The sequence below is a fragment of the Fistularia commersonii genome, chromosome 8 (assembly GCF_037954325.1).
Source record: "Fistularia commersonii isolate RoL2024-O1a breed Wild chromosome 8, RoL_Fcom_v1.0, whole genome shotgun sequence".
Taxonomy (NCBI): domain Eukaryota; kingdom Metazoa; phylum Chordata; class Actinopteri; order Syngnathiformes; family Fistulariidae; genus Fistularia; species Fistularia commersonii.
Genome location: NC_141291.1, coordinates 15091386 through 15111178, shown reverse-complemented (window position 1 = coordinate 15111178; position 19793 = coordinate 15091386). Strand labels below are relative to the sequence as shown.

Genomic DNA, 19793 nt, shown 5'->3' with positions numbered 1-19793 from the left:
CAGGTGAACAAATACTTTTGGCCATATCGTGTGCGTGCGTGGGTCCGTGCGTGTGTGCGCGCGCGCGCGTGTGTGCGTGCGTGTGTGTATAAAATATCACTCACACAAGAGAGAAATTGAAACGAACGGAAGAGAAACGGGCCATGCCATCTGGCTGCAGTTTTGAATGTAGCCGCTAGATGGAGATATTGGTCGTATTACATGGCATGAATGAAATACAGCATTAAGTGGCATCCCTCTCAACTAAAATGAGGACTTCTTAATCTAGAATTGTGTGTAGAATGTATTAATTCAATATAGTGCATGCTGTGTGAGGGTTTGCCGAGTGATCACAAAAAAGGAAGTGATTGAACTGAAACAGAAGATAAATAAATATTGGGCACTATTTGCAGTGAACGCACATGAGCAAAATAATAGCAGCCTTTCCTTCCAAAGCATGAGGTTACATCATCATGTATTGGGCTGAGTCCTCCTCTTCCATAGGCTATTCATTTTTTCATCTAGTACCAAGCACAACAAGTCCTGTGAATGTGCTTGGGCATCATTAAACTGTTGAATAACTCATTTTCAATTTAGTGAAAATTTCAAAGACTTGGTGACATACAACTCATTCATATCAGGCTGATTTCCAAACAAGAATCAGAGCTTGAAACTGATATGAGAAATATTCAGTCTTTTTTTCTGTTGCCATGTTAATGAAACAAATGTGTTGTTGCATAGCTGTCTCAATGCATATGCTGCTGTTGAAAATTCACAATAATATTTACTCATACATTATCTATACTGCTTCTCCTGCACTCAGGGTTGCGCAGGGGGTGGGTGGAGCCTATCCCAGCTGTCGTTGGGCAGGAGAGGGGGTACACCCGGGAGCAGTCGCCACTCGATCACAGAGCCACATGTACATACATGCAGCCAGTCACTCTCATTTACACGTCCAAGCAATTTAGGTTCGCCTGTTGACCTACTGCATGTTGGGACTTTGAGACGAAACTGGAGAACCTGAAGGAAAATCATGCAGGCACGGGGGAGAACACAGAAACTCTCTGCCAACAGGCCTGTTGTCTGAAGCAAACCTGGGATCTTCTTGCTGTGAGGTGGAAGTGTTAACCACAATGCCACCATACCATAATGATTGATTAAAATGATAGACAGTAATTACACTGTAGGTCCACCCTTTTACGATTAACTGCAGTTTACTAGTTGTTAAAGACAGAAAAAGTACAAATGGAGAGACGCTCTGGTCTTTTTCGTTAAAATACACCCTCCTTGATATGGGAGAGTGGCAACCCTAAGCTCCCAGGATGGGCTAACCCATTTCGCTGTCATTCAGTGGTCAAGGAAATCTCTGAAGCTCCAACTGAATGATGTGGGCTGGAGACACTGTTTTTTAGTCACTTGTTATTTGTGGTGTCCTAGGACGTTATCCCCAGCCTTCCAGCAAACCCTGCTGTCTTTCTGCAGAATGTGTTCAGATAGCCGCTTGGGAGCAGAGGTCAGCACCCATACTTTGATACAGTCATATACACCGTGCAACTGGGACAACACAGGCTAATGTAATGCCCATTTTGGTTTCAGGTTTCCCGTATAGCAGATAGTGAGGAGAGTGTGATGTTAATGCTGGGCCGCTGTCTCCCTCACATCGTCCCGAATGTCCTCCTTGCTAAACGAGAGGTAAAACTTGTTCAACTGCTTTTCCAGCCCCACCCCACCCCCTCTGTTAGCCCTTTCATTACTGTGACCATCATCGGCGCCTCCTACTTCAATAGATACACACACAGCAGCCAGGTCAAGCAGGGTGGAAATACTCCTCAAGTGTGCCATGACAGTAAAGCTGTCGTTTTTATTATTATTTATACTAATACTTGATTGGGATGTTTTAACAAACACATGATCTAAAAGTGAATCGTGTTTGAAATTTGATTTGCAATGTGTTTGAGTGTACTGCCAGAATTCAAATTTTCAATGCATAACAAAAACTGGCTGCCACAGCTTCAATCAGAATTCAGTTTAATTGCTTTGTTGAACAAGATAAACATGTTCAAACACATTTTTTTTTTGTTGCTGGTTCACCCCTTTCACCATCTGCTGTTTTGAGAAGATTTCGAACTGTTTGCTTTGAAGGAACACCACCCTCTTCTTGGTTTGTGCCACAGGGCTTCCCAAAATGTAGCTTGACTGTAATGCTGCTTCGAACACAACACAAGGCGGCTTTGAATTTTTCCCAATTACAAGTATGTATTTTAGTTGGGTTTAGTTAATGGTAATTTCTCTAGTTTTAATATCCTAATAATGTTTAGGTAAGACCACTACAAGAAATGTGCAGCACTCACAAAGAAGGAGGAATGGATTTCCACAACTTGCAAAAGCTCAGCTGATTTGTGTCCATCTATTGATGAAAAAAATTCATCATCTTTCATGTGCTCACTTTTTTGTTCACTTGTACCTATGCTGTTTTGTCTCTCACTCACATTTGCTGCCCTCTTGCCTTTTGGTTTGGTTTTTATCCTTCTCTTTTCGTCTCACTCATTCTCTCACTCTCGTGCATGCCTCTCCTCTAGAGAATGGTTGCGCATCTTTGCCAGGTGAGTCTTTCACACACTCATCTGCATGGTTGTATCATGAGCTCTACGTTCCAGAATTTTAAAAAAAGTAACTAAAAAAAAAAACAGTGCCCCAGATAGCTAAAACTGCTGTTTCTTGGATGGTGATTCACATACTCATTCTTACTTAAAGAGTTATAGTTTGCCCTTTCTGTGTAGTTTGAACTGTTCAAAAGGGACTAATTGTAATAGAAAATATGTAAATGAATTTAAGGCGTATGTTTCATTAATTAACCTAAGAAATGCAGTTTTGGCCTCTGGTGGATTATGTCGGTCTCTTTAACCCAGTGTACCCTCAAAAAACCCTTTTCTGGTTAGGTCCTCATTTGTTGCATTTACTACAGCGCTAATATATGCCTAATTGGCTGTGCATTTGATCTGATTAATTTAACCTTTTATTTTCATCATTTTCATAAGAAGCTTTAGGCTGTATTCCAATAAGCATAACAAAACACTGTATGCATATAATGTTTAACACTCCAGGTAGCTCTCTGTCATTCAGCTCTTCCTTGAAAGGGTGAAGTTAATCATCTTTTCAGCGGTGCTATAACTTCTTGTAAAGTGCAATGCAGAAAGACCTAGACAGGTGCTTTCACCACGTCTTTATACCTTATGCAGTTTGTGTTTGCGTGTCTATGTAAATGGTGCATACTTGAATTTGGCACTCAGTGAAAATTGATAAGAGGTAAGTCTTGTTGGAGTAGTTCCCTGTCGGGGTGCTTTGCATATCACCACAGAAATGTTGTTTTAATCAACCAACAGTTATGGAAAACTTGAGGTCTTTGCAAAATCAAAAAAAAAAAAGAAAAGAAAAAAACCTAAAGGGTGACAATGGAGGGAAAGTAACAACACAGCATACATTTTAGGCCTTGGGAGTTGTTTGAGACAAGTGGACTTTGTACTTTGTCGGTTAGATTCATTAGCCATAATACACACACACGCCTAACACTTCTTCAGCCAGTGTCTGGAGACACGCCTTCTGTTTGATTATGAGTACACTCAAGAACAAAAGGTTTTTGAAACCGTGAAATACCACCTGGCTACGCTATCAGAAACTTTGTGAATCATTAGACAACAATTGTGTTGTGTGTGTCCCCCAATTATCCTTATCCTGAGAGTAGTTCATTATAAAGTGCAGTCTTTTAGCTTTGTTAAATTTTAATATTTTCATCAATTCGTCAATCTTAGAAAAAAAAAACAAAGTATTATACACATTTGTGTATTCTGAAAAACCTGAATTTCTACCAATACAAGAGGAATTACAAATGTATGTGCTTTTCAAACCGTGATGAGGGAAATAAATATAAGCAATGATAATCCTATATTCCCCATGATAGTCCCCTTTTCTAATCCAGAAAAGAAAAAAGCAAAACTCTTCCATCCTTATCAACAACAGTTAGCCCAAATTGTGTTTCTCCATGGAACAGTGTAACAGTTAATCAGTTATCTAATATTCATGATGTGGCATTATACTTACACTTGCCCAGGGTTGGGAGGTGGCAATGTTGGATACAGGCTTTTTATGTACTGGTCCTTGTAGAAAAATACCAGAACTATTTATCATGCGCCTTGGTCTCTTGGTTCAGGCGTCATCCCATCTACCCCACCTGTCCACGGTGTTTACCTTCCCTGGCAAGGTATATAGTCTCCTGAAGGAGTCTTCACATCAGTTTGACAGAAGTTCATGCAGGAAGAGCACCCAATCAATACGGGGTCTGGCTATTTAGGTGTACCAGTAATGAACTAGTAGTTTATCAGGCCTGTGCATTCATCTCTCTAAAACACATCTCTTGTGAATACATAGTGCAAAACTCATGCACGTCGTGTGATTTGAAAGGTTTTGCACCATTATAATGTTTGAACCAATTGAACCCACATTTCATTTGACATTTAAACACATTTTAAATGATCTTCGGATTCTTTTTAGAAGCTAACCAATATGGCACTTTTTTGAAGGGTTGGGCCAGTGACTCATTCCAGCCTATCTTTAACCAAGTCTGTCTGTCAGGCCCATTCAATGTTGGGGTTTAGCTTATTCTTCCAGCACTTGGCAGTAAAATATCATGTCTTCCTGGAAAAAATACAATTTGAAAAAGAAAAAATACATATTTTTAACTGTGTGCACTCTTTAATTTGGGTGTGTGTGGCGGGAATGTAGGACTGACCACAGTATGGTCATGGAAGCCCTGTTTCAAAGGCAGCTGAGCTTTTTCCTCAGGCTGGAAGGTCCATGAACTTTGTCTGAACTCTCGGATAGAGCTGCTTTTGTAAGGCCACTTTTGCAAGAGGTGTGCGCGTGCGCGGGGGCCTGCGAGCGTGTGTGTGTGTGTGTTTGTGTGTGTTTGTTTGTTATGTGTGACTGTCAGTTTGCGTACATGTACATGGTTCCCCTGGTGTTTGGGTGTGTGCATGCCCAGTATATAGCTCTGATTTTATGTGTGTGACTTGAAACAGTTGAGTCAAGGGATAACACCAGTAAGGTATTTCAGGTAAGGTTGTTTCCTTGGTCTCCTGTTCCTTTTCGTGGTGACCTACTGTGTTTTCCCATTTTCTCTCTCCTCAAAGTGAAATCCCTGCTCCCTATTGCCTTTACTCCTAAGACCTTAGACCTGCTTGACTACTATTGACCTTTTGTTGTGTAATCCTAACCGCAGTCTCACTTAGGATTAGTAATATTTGAATTGATTCCATCTCTCTGTCTTGCTTTCCCCCCCTTTACTTAGGAGCTGATTCCTCTCATCCTTTGTACAGCCTGCCTTCACCCACAGCCTAAAGAAAGAGACCAACTCCTTCATATCCTCTTTAACCTAATCAAGAGACCAGATGATGAGCAGAGGTGTGTATGTCTGCAAATTAAGATTTACAGGCCAAGATACATCTATATTTGGTCTGTAAATGGTCTTTTCATGGATTTTTTTTTCCCAACGGAAGCAATACAGTTAATCAACTGTGTCACCCCATGTTTGTGTTTCTGTAGACAAATGATTCTGACAGGGTGTGTTGCATTTGCAAGGCATGTGGGTCCCACACGTGTTGAGGCTGAACTTCTTCCTCAGTGCTGGGAACAGGTAAAGTACATCAACAACAGGTGGCTTGAGATGTTGAGTGTTGCTGCATTGCTAACACAAAGAGGGCCTCTTACTTGCCTTCTCGTTCATAGAAACTAAGACTTGACCAAATTCCTGTGCATCTTAATACAGCATGGTATTATAAACTCATTATTATCTTACTTTTGGAACATCAGTGTTTTTATAACTGCAGGCCCTGGATCTTAAAGTGGCTGCTACTACTTCCATGGCATCTCTGAGTTACATGGGGTGAGGGATTGTTTTCCTTGCCACCTGTGTCCCCTTATGCAACAGTTTTATGATAAATAAAATTGGCTGCCATGGTGACAACAGCTGCCAGCAGTTTGGAGGCTGAGAATCTCCCCAGAAAGACAAATAGTGGTTTCCACAGGGTCAGCATGTTGATGATATTTGAGTTGTTTCCATTCCATGGTGGCTGCCCTCCCGTCTGCTTCGCTCAACTTCTGTAAAATTTTTGTTCTTTTCCTCTGCAGATTAACCACAAATATCCAGAGAGAAGACTATTGGTGGCGGAGTCCTGTGGAGCCTTAGCGCCGTATCTGCCTGTAAGAAATTGTTGTTCACACATGGGGCAGTTTGAGAATATGTTGATAAAATAAATATGAATGTGTCTACCATTGTGTCCTTGCAGAAAGAGATTCGTAGTTCGCTAGTGTTGTCCATGTTACAGCAGATGCTTGCTGAGGATAAGGCTGACATGGTCAGAGAAGCTGTGGTCAAGAGTCTTGGTATAATCATGGGTTATATTGATGACCCAGACAAATACTCCCAGGTCTGTATATATATTTTAGGAGAAAATTTGGCAAAACCAGATGAGAATTATTTTCCTTTTCTTGTAGTAATTTAATGTGTAAGATAATGTGTTGTTCTCATAATTCATCTTACTTCAAACGTACATCATCTGAAAAGTAATTGGGCTGCCACATTTCAACTTCTTAATTACTAGCTTGTCATCAGAATCTGTTTATATCTGCATGTTTGTCAGGGTTTTGAGCTGATGCTCCTGTCACTTGGGGACCCCTCAGAGCGGGTGGTCAGTGCAGTCCACCAGGTCTTTATTCCTGCCTTTGCTGCCTGGACAACAGAACTAGGCACCCTACAAACTGCACTCATCCCTTCTCTCTTGGCACGAATAGAGAAGCTACTTATGGTAAGTTTGATGAGGCAACCTATTCTGACATGTACCAGTCAATTTCAAAATCATCATTCAACTCTCATCATTGCTTGTTCTATCCTTATGCATACCCTACAGCAAGGAGAGCACGGTCTAGATGAACACAAGCTTCACGTGTTCCTGTCAGCCCTGCAGTCTCTTATTCCGCCACTGTTTGCTGTGGTGTTGCAGAATGCACCCTTCACCAGCCAAGCTAAACTCCATGGAGACATGCCTGCAATAGAGGGTAAAACAACACATATGGAAGGGAACTGCCTCAGATGGTGGCATTCTTAGCATATGTTCACAAGTTGTTTTTTTTTTTCTTAATTTGATTGACTGTTTTCAACTAGTACAGTTCCCGTGTCTTTTTTCCATGCAGTAACACGGTTCCCAAGGCCAGCTTCTCCCCTTCAGGATGTTTCAACCATCATAGGCAGCAGGGAAATGCTTAGTGCCTTGCTACAACTCTATGACCACCAGCTTGAGCATGAAGGAACTACTGGCTGGGAAAGTTTGCTATGGGTGGTTAACCAACTGTGAGAGCTCTGAACACACAAACATTCATGCACACATGTGTAGATACTTAGAGACTTCTTTATCTTTGGATTGCATGCTGTTTTTCAATACAACTTTTGCTCGCTTTAAAACCGTACTAAACAGTTTTTTTTTTAAATTGTAAAGCATCACATCATTCTATCTTTCTAGCTGCAATTATTATCATTATAATTATTAATATTATTATTATTATTCTCTGACTACTAATATTAATTATACTGTGGGGTGCAGAAATGGAATAACTTAGTGTATGATTGGTTTGTTAGATGTTTAAGTGACCTGACCCCGGGTGCACTATTTAATTTAAACCATCCATCCATCAATTGTCTACGGCTTATCCTACTCAAGGTCGCGAGGGATGCTGGATTCTATCCCAGCTGCCATCGGGCGAGAGGGAGGGCAACAAACAGACAGACAAACATGCACTCTCTCATTCGCACACTTTGGCGATTTTCCCAATTTTTCAAATATTGGACTGTGGGAGGAAACCCACGCAGACACGGGGAGAACATGCAAATGCCACACCGAGAGGTCCCCCGTTAGAATCGAACCAAGGTCCTTCAAAGCGTTAACCACTGCCCCACCGTGCAGCCCCACATATAAACTAGTTTAATGATCAATAATCATGTCAAAATACAACAATATCTCTGCTCTGGCAGCTTCAATATCTCCCCTAAAAATCTTCAGAAGCATGTGTTAAGGATTGTCTAGTGAGATGAAGGAGTTGTTGCCCAAGCAGCTCAAGGATCCAACATAGAGAACTGGCAGCATTGCCCAGATCACAGTGAAGCTATACAATGATCTGGAGCTTTACCACTCCCTGGCCAGCTCACTGATGCAAAATCCCAGGTTCAACAAAGTTGAATAGTTCTATCCCTACTACTTAATTTCAATATATTCCACTTGAAATTGAACTCTGCATTTTATTGCTACACTTCTGTGTTTCCCTTTAGATGTGTGAGTTGCCTGGTACATAAGGCATAACACAAATTTGGGGTTTGTTTAGAATTCATATGCGAGACTTGTCCGACCCAAATCAAAATAAGCCAGAAATGGACATACTGGCAATCGCTGATTCTTTTCATGTACTTTGTCTCCAGTCTCCCCCAGCTCATTGAGATTGTAGGACGCATCAATGTTGCTTCATCCACCTGCGTCCATGAGTTTTCCCGCTTCTTTTGGAGGTTTTGTCGCACATTTGGTAAAATCTTCACAAACACTAAGGTAAACTGATATAATCTTTCACTATCACAAAGCACAAAAACATTTGAACTGTTGCTCCCACTCTCCAATAAAAGTCTTGAAATTGTGATTGGAGCAAGTTTAGACATAGCTAATAAGGTACTTCTTTATATCAAGTACTTACATTCAATATACAGTAAGAAAAAAATATATAAAAATCCCACACCTTCTCTTGTTTTATTCAGCAAATTCCAGTACTAACACATAGTAGAAGACTACTTTTGATGGCTTGATTTTATGTAGATAAGATAATGTGGATAAATAATTACAATAGATGTCGTGTGTGTGAAAACCAATCTGATTTTTAGCTTAACCTCATGACCTTTTTCAGGTTAAGCCACAATTCCAGGAGATTCTAAGACTATCAGAAGAGAATGTTGGTGAGTGCAGATCAACTTCCACTAACACATGTACATGGTTTTTCTCAGCTCTCAAAGAGATTGTGGTGAAATTTAGTTGAAGACAGAAGCTATTCGGTTTCAGTCATGGATTGTTGCAGCCCCCTTTTTTTCCCTTCTATCTTTCCTTCCGGACATGTCTCAAGAAATGCTTGGTTTCAGCGGGCTGCCAAGTGAATTATCTCTAGTATTGTGGCAGTTTATGAAATGTGAAATGAGTTTTGTTTTGAGGCCCAGTCTGCGTTTGGGTTATCTTGGACTTACATTGCAAGACTCACTGTCAGTATACATTTTTTTAAAAACCACACATCATTTTATGTGCTGTAAATACATTGCCGTAAATAGTCATGGCATCAAAAGCATTGCATAATATAAAAGGTGTAAAACATTCAATAATTTCAAGCATTGTCATGGACTATTGAAAGTTAATTTAAATGCTCCCAGATTAAATTAAATTATTGAATTATTTGTTATATGCTTCGAATCCTATGATTATTTTTTTCAACTTTTTTTTACTGTAATGATAAAAACACTCACGAAAAAAAGTCCATCAAGGAGTCATATTTATATTATTACTTCCACTCTAGAATGTAACCCAACATATGCACAAAAAAGATTTCAAAAACTACTTTTGAAATGGTAATCGTTTCAATGTGGCTTTGTTTTTTCATCAGATGCTTCAGCAGGGAATGGTATTCTTACCAAAGCCACAGTCCCTATCTACGCCACTGGAGTGCTGACATGTTATAACCAGGTAATTTATTGTCTGTTTTCTGTACATAGAGGCTCCCATGAAAATAGCAATCACAGATGATTTATCACAAGGTTCTAACCTCTGGGTTCATTTTTAGTGTCCTCTTAGATAAATCTGTCATGTCATGTCAGATTCATTTTAGGATTTTCCTCTGTGTTGCTGGTATTACTGTATTACTTAAAGCAGTTTAAAAGTCACTGGTTTTCCTCGTGTGTGTTACAGTTTGTAAAGTATGAACTATATGGTATTTGTAATTGGAGAAGGATTGGAGAAGTACTCTATTTTTTTATTGATAAAAGATGTTTTCTCAAACACAAACTGCATTTCATTATAAGACATGTGCATTTTTGAAATTGTAACTGTCTATTTCCATCATTGTTGATGTGATATACGTGACATCCTGTCATGTTTTTGAAGGAAGAAGATCGCAAGTTGTTAGTGTGTTTCTTGGAGGACGTTATGACAACATTGTCACTGTCCCATGCACCTCTTGACAGCCTGAAGGCCTCTTTTGTTGAGCTGGGGTGAGATTCACACTCCAAAAAATCTACACCCACAGCAAGATAACCTCTGTCCATTGTAGCTTATCACAGAACCTGATTTTTGTACCTCCTTTTAGAGTGCCTCTTTCATCCTCATCAGAAATTGTAATCACACAGGAACAGAATCAGGCCTCCTCTCAATGGATCTAAAGACTGACTTTTGCTCTCTTCTTAGTGCTAACCCAGTGTACCATGAATTGCTGCTGACTGTCCTTTGGTATGGTGTGGTACATACCTCAGCACTGGTCCGCTGTACCGCAGCACGGATGTTTGAGGTACATAAAAGGGAAAAAAAAAAATTATATTATCGGCAATGATCACAAATGTTAATTTATTAATTTGCATGCCACCTACAATATTTGATATTATTTGTTTTTAAACTTTTCTATAGATCTAAAAACATTGGTTAAATGATATAGTCTAAACTAGATATCATAATTTATACCTGTTACATGTAATTGTTTTGATGGCTTAATAATAACCTAACCATGAGTCTGTTTTTATATATGCCTAACTGTTAACCCTTTCGCTCTCTGTGTGCCAGCTCTGCTTGCTGTTGCTGCCGTTTAATATGCATTTACTGTTTAAGGGGTGTACTGTTTCCCAGCTGTGATGAAAGATCCCTTTTACTCCTACGTCACTGTCAGTGCCCAGTCCACCTGTATGGTCACACTTTTCCTACAGCTAATGTCAGACATTTTAATGTGCACTGGTCTCAAATGTGACTGCATTACTAAATGCCCTACATTATTGACCTGGATTAACTTCAGCAACCTGCTGTCACAAGTTCAGCCATTTGTTTCCTTTCAGAGATGTTTCTCTTAAATATTTTTGATGTGTCTTCAGTTTTTCAGGTCACTCAGGTAATGTAATCCAGCAATTTATTTTTTTTTTGGGGGGGGGTATTTCCCCTTTTTCTTCACTGTAGTTCAAGTGGGACTCAGTGCCTAGAAGTGTCTGTCTAAACAATCCAATCTACAGCACGTGTCCATTGAGATCAGTGCACATGTTAATGTCCAATGTATGGAATGGGGATATATTTTTAGATGAGCAACTGCTCTTATGTTGACCTGAAACCGTGGGAGGAGGAGTGGTGGAATATATTCACGTCCCCCCTTTGCCTTTATTGTGATGTACCTGCCCTTTCCTCGCACACCCCATTGTCACCATTCCATGACATTTATTTTTGCACCATTGTCCAAACCAAATATGACTGAAGTGTGGTCCTCTGCCACAGATCCTGAATCAGATTAGCTTTAACAGCAACTTAATTGCTTTATACTTGGTTAAGGTTAGTCTGACCTGGAGTCTGGGAAGAATCCACAGTCTTAAGCTCACCTTACTGTAGTTGTAGTTATATTTATACAGTTTAGCTTCAGTAGCTTCCTTTCCCCTTCATAGCGGTGTATGCATGACTGTGTCTCCATGTGTGTATGTGCGTGCGAATGTGTGTGCAAACACTTGCTTGATACATACAGTGCCATTCCGTGCCTTGCAGCTATGGTTCTTGTCATTGTATATCACTTCTTTCCAATCTTTTTGTGTTTGTTCATCTTTTCCCCTCCCTTTTCTGTTTGCCTTTTTTTTTCTCTCTCTATTGGCGGTGTTGCTCGCTCTTTCCCAATGCCCTGCCCACCTCTGTGACATCACGGCTGGCTATGTCCAAACCGATCAGCTGCTGGTGAAGGGGGTGAATGAGACGCTGGTAGCTCAAAGAGTGGTGCCGGCTCTCATCACACTATCCTCCGACCCTGAAATGTAAGTGCAACAACAACAACGCGTCTCTCTCCCCCCTTCTCGCTGCTGCCTGAGAGCTGTCACACTGAAAACAAGTCTGTGCCTGCCAGGAGCATATTTAGCACAGAGCAGAACTACGTCCACACCGCCATTCAGAATTCTTTGATGCCTTCTTTTAATTTTCCAATTTGATTTCCTGCTCTTAACCATAGGGTTTAGTTTTCAGTGGTTGTATGGAGTTGCTCCTATACAGGATTAGACCTGGCATCACTGTGACCACTGTTAACACTAACACTGAGCATGTTTGTATTATCACTCTGCAACATTAATCCATGGCAGCTTTCTAAGTCTCATCAGCACTGACCGCTACTCAGTCATGTTATCCAATGCCAGATTTGTTTGCATGTCACCCGCATGCCGCAATAGCACAATTCCAGCATGCTCATCTGTGACCCCTCCCCCTCCTCCTCTTCCCTCCTACTCTGATCCATAGAGGCAGGGCCCCTCCTCCAGGCCAAACCCCCAAAAAGCAGTTGGTTTTCACCTCAACTTTCTCTGTTTTGCTGTCTTTCTATTTTCGTTCTTCTTTCTTTCTTTTCTATATCATCTCCACTGTCAACACATCTTTCTGTCACCTCTCCTCTCTCTTCTGCCTGCCTCATTTCTTCTCTTTCTGTTGCTACCTTCTCCCTCCCTGCCTCTCCCTTTCTCATCCTGCTGTGTGGTGGGTTTGCAGTTGGTTCTCCGAGGCATGAGTGAAGCATTAGTAGATCGCCGGGCGGCTCCGGCCCTAATAACTCTGTGCAGTGGGCCTGAATTGTGAGTCAACACAAAAGTAACTTTCTTTAAACATTGTCATTTTGTGGGCAGCATCCTTTCAGTGTCTCACAGCATGTTCCTAGAACACTCTCCCAAGCTCCAATAACTATGCTGACAAGGCATCTGCCTTAACCAGCCATAAAAATTAAGTGGAAGAGTCTGGCATCTTTTGTGTCTCCTCCAACATCCTGTCCTCTAAATCCTGTGATTAGAAGTCACAGAGCTACAGTGATGACAGTTTACATTGGATGAGAAATGCTTGTCCTTTTCAAATGAACAGGGGGCAGTCTAACCATGACTTAAGTTATTCAAAGATGAGACCTCACATGGGGTTCAGCCTGTGGATGTTTTTTTGTCAGTTTGTTTTTGTTTTTAGAGAATATTCAGGGAAAAATATTACCACTGTCAGAATGCAGCCCTTTTCATCATATCATTCTCTGCATCGACACATACATACAAATGGGCTAACGCTTACCTGTGTGTGTGGGGGTAGATGGGGGGGTATATATACATATATACTGAAAGATGATTTTATGTTATTTTTACCTTTTTGAAATATGGTGATCAGAATAAAGATGCTATTAAAAGAACATGTCTTTCTGTAGACAAACTGGTTTTGATCTTCAAATCCAAAGATAGACCATTTTTTATGGTCTTTCTTTTACCGTTGTGCCAGTGGAAACATTATCTAACATTGCCCACTAACCTTGCCTTCTACTGATCATTTCAGTCACTGATTATTGTCAATACTTTTTGTCCATGAATTTGGTATAATTGGCAATCAATATTGCCGTAGTACATCAGTATTTTGATACAAAAATCACAAGTGAACATGACTAGTTTCAGACTTTTGATCCGAAAACTGTCCGACAATATTATATATTAGATAGTGTGTCACCATAAGGCCACCTTAGCTGTTATGAGTTAGTTATAACATGATCTAAAAATGGTAAACTTAGTCTGGCAATGAAAATTCTTGCACGTTTCCAAAATGAACCACACAACTTACTGAATACAACATTTGAATAATCAAACCAGTATGTTGCTCTCCTGCTGTTTTCAGTTCTGTGAGGATATCCACTATCCCTGCCTTTGGAACCATCATGGAGACTGTGACACAAAAAGAGGTAGGGGCAGAAAAGTGTCAATCACTCAAGACTACTGTTTATATGAACAAATTTAGAAACTACATGAACTTCCTATGAGCTTTAGTTTGTCATGCATTTTTAATCTCTCCAAACTATTTGAAATCAGAAGAACCTAAAAAAAAAGTAGTATTTATAATAGTACACATTAAACTACAGATTTTCGTAGTTTAGACTATTGACGACTTTTAGTACCTGTCCACATTAAGGTCAGCATTTACTGTCTCCATATTGTGTTTAAACCCATTGGTGCTGTTGGCTCTTTGCTATCACCAGATGATGAAAAACATTCTTTATATATGGGACAAAATCATCATATACTAAATGAAGTGAAGTATGTTGTGATACCAAAATGTTATGTCCATTTATGAAGAATCAGTGTAAGAAAACTGTTAACTATTTAAATCCCCTGATGCAAGTGTTTTTATGTCTGTAGCTACTTGAGCGAGTCAAAATGCAACTGGCATCATTCCTGGAAGACCCACAGTATCAAGATCAACACTCTTTGCACATAGAGATCATCAGGACATTTGGGAGGGTCGGGCCCAACGCAGAGCCTCGCTTTAGAGATGAATGTATGTATTAAGCAAATACATTCTTCAAAATAACCCCCAATCTGATGCCATGTCTTCAAGCTTCCCATGTCCTCCCACCAAAAGTCTAATGATGCAAGTTATTCTCTTATCTGTTTTCATTTCTGTAGTTGTACTGCCACACCTTCACAAGCTAGCTCTCGCTAACAACAGTCAGGTGGTGGAGAGCAAAAGGATCGACATTGCCACTCAGCTGTTTGAGGCATACAGTGCCCTCTCCTGCTGCTGTATCTTTTTATAGCTCACATGAAGTGGTCTGCTGGAATTAGAATTTACATTATTTCCAAAACTGTTTAAAAGTGTCTGAAACCTCCCATAAATTGCATGTAGCAATTTAGTACTCTTATAAGAAATCCTAGAGATGTTGAACACGTGTATTTACCATAAGTCTATGTCAAAGTTGGCTAAAAGTTCAGAGTGAGTTGTCCCAAGTGTGAGTCAGTGGCATTTTGAATAACTCTTAAAACTGTAGTTGGACTGGTCAGATGGACCTCTGGTCATGCCTGTGTCTTTATGTATCACTGTGTCTTCAGTGCTTGAGTGTGTGGTTGAGTGTGTGCATGTGTGTGTTGGCACAGTTTGTCTATCATTTGGCAGGACGAGAAAGGGGAAAATAAGCTGCCTTCATTTCAGGGCTCGAGATAATTACAGGGTTGGTTAGGCAAAGGAAAGGTTGGGAGAGAGAGCGAGAGAAAGAGTGAGAGTGTGACAGAGGGAGGAGAAAAGAAACTAAGGATCAGCTTCAATCCTCGGTTACACTTCCCAGAATAGGTCTCACATTTGCTCTCCTTCTCCTCTGGGTCTATGCCATCCCTCTCTTCTCTGATTCTTCTTGCTTCTTTGGCTTCTTTTTCACACTTTCCTGTCTCTCCCCTGGCAGCCCCATCCCTCCAATTTACAACACACACACACACACACACACACACACACACAGACGTAGACATAGAGAACAGCTGGTCTGAGGTTCATTCCTGTGGATCTTTGTTAGGCTATGATTTCACACTGCTGGAGTCTCCTCCAGAACATATAGCCATGAACTCAGAGGATTTACCTCCCACTGCAATTCTTGTCTTGTAAGTAGTACAACATACCCATAAATTGTACATCCACTTCTCTAAAAATATAAGTTTCCTTGGTCAATGTCCCATATGGCTACAGTGGCAATGACAGGTGGCAGAACTCATGCAGTCTTGGTTGAAACCGAGTTGTTCTGGAACCTTTGGGTCAACCAACTTCAGCATAAGGGTGGAGCTGGCCACATAGCAGCATGCTGACTTAATTCAATCAAGAGGAAAGAATTTGGAAATAACTTGTTTTTATGGTTGCTGACAGATTTAATAATTTTGAATTGTCCTGTGGTTTCCTCACTGTTTAACCTTGAAGAACACCGGAATTTCATTTTGTAAGTATTCTAATGTCTTGGAGGTAGGGGGTGGCATGCATAGTAATCTTTAAAGGGGTGCATTAGGCCTGTCCATCTGTATGGAAAAATGTCATTTATTCATTCCTGGTGCTTAATTTTCAAGCTGTGCCAGTTTTTCTTAACATCCTGCGCAGTCATTTCTGAGGAGGTGATGGTTAACCACTTCCTTCCAGGCCTCAGGTGTCTCCGGGCAGACATGGAGCAACTCTCTCCTGAGCATGAGGTCAGCTGGCATACATGATACTTTGTTTTTTTATTATTATTTTTTTTGTTTGTGTTCTATTATTTATTTTGTTGTTTTTTTTATAGTGACTGCTTTAATTGATTGTAAGAGATGAGTTTTATTCACATTTTTACATGCAAAGATGAAAATACACAAAGGTATAGCCACCAATGCAGAATAGGAAGTGAGACATTTGTTATCACTTGGTCAGGATGATTTTCGGTAGACGATGACAACAGAAGTGAAAAATTTGCAAGCTGTTGTCCACCAAAGTATCCTTAGAGCCTTGTCCTTTTCTTCAGCAGCAAAGAAAACTGATTGTACCCATTAAAAAGGAGAGTCATCACATTTTTTTGGCCTGGGGGTCACAGTAATAGAAAATATCGTATGAGTCTTGTTGATTTATTTCCACATGCAAATTAGGATGATAATATGTATTCAATGGCCTTTTATTTACTTTTTCTTGTAGGCATTTTAGGATGCATAGAAAACATCAGAATTGGGCAACTTCACTCATGTAGTGTAACAGCTCCCAGCAATGACGTGATGACAAAGTCTGACTTTTAACCTCCTTTCAGGGAAACTTACACATACACCTTTATTTGTGTCTCATAGTCTATTTCATGTGAGTATTTTCCCCCAAGGTGACTAACAGTTAGCTTATTTTTCATTTACTTTGTTTATTGATGTCTACAAACCCAATTGTAGACTAGTAGTTTGTTTCCAAACTTAGCCGACCGGATAGTCTTCTACAGGAGCCTGCCTACAATAAGTCATCCCAAGCATTGACTTTTCTTTTTGTTTTAGTTCATTACAGTTTTATACAAACATCATTGCATTTTGACATCTTTGCACAGGTGATATTTTCACTAGTGATATTTTCAGGAAACATCTCTCACATCTTTCGCAGGTGATTCTGAGCTCCATGATCAAAGAGTGTGAGATTAAGGTGGAAAACAGGGGCATGGCAGACGCACAAGGGTAAGAGCAGGCGCACATCCCCCATTCGCATCGTCACGTCATCTTTAATGAAGCACAGAGTATTTTCTTAAATAAATGAGAGACAGTGTAGTAGCAAGCAATGGTTTTTAAATAGTTGTCAAGAAGATGGTAGACCTATAGGGAGGAAGTTCCAGTGTAAGCAGATGGTTACTACGCCTATAAATAGGTATACTCCCCACTCCTTATGGCGGTTTGCTCACAGAAACAGCACAAAAATGAGACGTGATATTTCCCCTATTCTTTGAACGTGTTTAATACATTAAAAATAGGTGTTTGTAGCTGGTTGCCATTCCCAAAACCCTATACCCCGTGACTCTTGAGGTCAAAATATTTGTGTCAGTGCCGAAAAATTTTCTCTTTCTTTAATCTGGTCTGGCAAGTCTGTCAGCAGCATCTCTCACTTGGATCTGTAATTTAAACACATAAACTTTAAGAGATTTTGACAAACATAGATATTCTTTTGTCACTGTTCTAAGGCTTCTTTATACGAACAGATTAGATTTCAAAAAGAGGTTTTTGAAGTTGTGTTACATTCCTTCTTGTGTTTTTATAGTGAAAAGTCCAAAGTTTTCCTCAATTTGGAGGAATTATTGTGGAGGCAAAAATGAAGTTGACCGCTTAACCAACTAAATCTCGTTTTTTTTTTTTCTGTCAGTGACGATATTTGTTTTTTGTCCTCGCATTAAGCAATAAAGCAGCAGTACTGATGCCTGCTCCATTCAGAATTCCTACAAAGTCAAAAGAGGAACTCAGAAAGCCGTTGCATTGTGAAATGAGGAGGGGCAAAACTGGCAAACTGCTTTTCTCCTCTCACACTGCAAATACTATCAGGAGTTCTTCAGCAAATAAGATAAGAAGCGGGGGTTGTTGGGTGTATTAACAATACAGTAGTCTTGGTTTTCGACTATCCTGAGGAATAAATAATTTAACAAAATTTGAAATTGCTGTTATACAATAGTGCATCAAAATTCCGCCGTTGCTATCAACTGGTCTTGTTCAGTCATTCTTACTTAAGTTACTAAAATACCTAAATCTAATATAGAATAAAACTTGTATCCCAAAAAGCTTATTTTATTCTGTTTCTTAAACTGTGAAATCGTCATCATCGTCATCATCACACGCAATGGTTGATTACCTTACTAGTGTTTTTCAGAATTTTGCACCCCCTTTTCGCTGCAATATAGATTAAATGAAAATGTGGCACTGATATTTTCATAGATCCATGTCCATTGCCTCCAGCTTGGTGGGTGAAGATGCCAAGACCAAATTCCTGAGCAAGATGGGTCAGCTGACCACTTCGGGTGCCATGCTGGCTAACGTCTTCCAGAGAAAGAAGTGATAGCAACCCTGGTGACTGAGCCTGAAGTAGCTGGCAAGTCTTTGGAACCATTTCATTTTAAAGGAAAATGTGTTGGTTCTGCTCCTGGTAGATTGATTTCAAACAGACAGTTTCCTGACAGTGACTTAATTTAAAATACCCGGTGGAGCAGGAGGACCTGCTTGATGAGCATCAATGTCCGGTTTTATTTTGCAGTGAAAGCTGTCGGTTTCCTCTCCGCTCATATCCTCTTTAATGCTTAATTATGATGAAAGCATCATCATCCAATACTGTTTATTTGCTTTTATGAGTCAGTGTTGTTCATATGTTGATGTCAGAAACTAGGAAGGGGAGGGAGAGGGAGAAAGAGAAAGAGCGAGAGAGAGAGAGGATGGAACTGAACAGTATTGTGGCTCACCCAAAGTTAATAACAAGGGACTTCTTTTCCTGGATATTTCTGGACAGAATTTGTTTTTAATTTTCATCACAGAACTTCTTGTTTCAGCAGAGTCTCACCCGTCTCCTAAAAACAACTTTGAGCACAGCCTGTCATATTGTCATATTTTGTTCTTGGATTGTTAGCGGCTACCATTTTGGAGCTAAAGGTTTGTGGACCGTATGCATCAGTATGCACGTGAAACCGAAATAATTCTGAAGGTGTGAACCGCAAATGACTCTCCAAATGCCTCTGTATAATGTGTCTATATGGCTCAGAATATTGCCTACTTGAAGTTATTATACAGTTGTCTTGCCTTTATTTCCTCAAGGTCTGTTTGGTCTCTGTCTTGATGGCTTCTATTTTATAACTTATTTATGTCTTAATGAAGAACGTACTTTATTCCAACTTCCAAAGATTTGCACTTCACTTAATTATTTTCTTTCTGTATATTTTTGTCCAGATTATGTTTTGAATATTATCACTACTGTTGAATTTTTGTTGCCCATTTTTGTAACGTGACATTGAAGAGAAACACTGATCATAATTCCCTCTCTGTCCGTTCCAAATTGTCTCTGTGTTGCAGTGTTTTTTTGTTTTTTTCTTGGGTCTAAACTTGGTATTCGGTTCCTTTTGTTTTGTCGTTTGGTTTTGCTCTAAGAGAAACCTAAAAAATAACTTTATCATACACTGAACAGAGGAGGATGGAACTCATGTATATTTAAAATTGGTGTGATGGTGAAATAAAAGATTGAGATCAA

At 39.9% G+C, this 19793-nt stretch overlaps 1 protein-coding gene across 7 annotated transcripts in view; it reads left to right on the top strand.

Moving 5' to 3' along the window:
- The window catches only part of relch (RAB11 binding and LisH domain, coiled-coil and HEAT repeat containing), a 32919-nt gene extending 13126 nt beyond the window's left edge, over positions 1–19793 (top strand). For 2 of the 7 annotated variants that reach the window (XM_086151368.1, XM_086151363.1), the window contains 22 exons: positions 1417–1492; positions 1576–1671; positions 2559–2582; positions 5324–5436; positions 5578–5668; positions 6163–6234; positions 6321–6461; positions 6675–6839; positions 6942–7089; positions 7225–7381; positions 8501–8624; positions 8974–9022; positions 9715–9794; positions 10212–10318; positions 10512–10611; positions 12012–12094; positions 13956–14019; positions 14474–14612; positions 14741–14857; positions 16188–16276; positions 17187–17257; positions 18497–19793. In XM_086151368.1, coding sequence (XP_086007494.1) covers positions 1417–1492; positions 1576–1671; positions 2559–2582; positions 5324–5436; positions 5578–5668; positions 6163–6234; positions 6321–6461; positions 6675–6839; positions 6942–7089; positions 7225–7381; positions 8501–8624; positions 8974–9022; positions 9715–9794; positions 10212–10318; positions 10512–10611; positions 12012–12094; positions 13956–14019; positions 14474–14612; positions 14741–14857; positions 16188–16276; positions 17187–17257; positions 18497–18617 — 2227 coding nt within the window. In that variant the 3' untranslated portion in view covers positions 18618–19793. Of the gene's footprint in view, positions 1–1416; positions 1493–1575; positions 1672–2558; positions 2583–5323; positions 5437–5577; positions 5669–6162; positions 6235–6320; positions 6462–6674; positions 6840–6941; positions 7090–7224; positions 7382–8500; positions 8625–8973; positions 9023–9714; positions 9795–10211; positions 10319–10511; positions 10612–12011; positions 12095–12809; positions 12893–13955; positions 14020–14473; positions 14613–14740; positions 14858–16187; positions 16277–17186; positions 17258–18496 lie in introns of those variants that run through there. The other 5 variants (XM_086151365.1, XM_086151370.1, XM_086151364.1 and 2 more) reach the window with 4 other exon arrangements.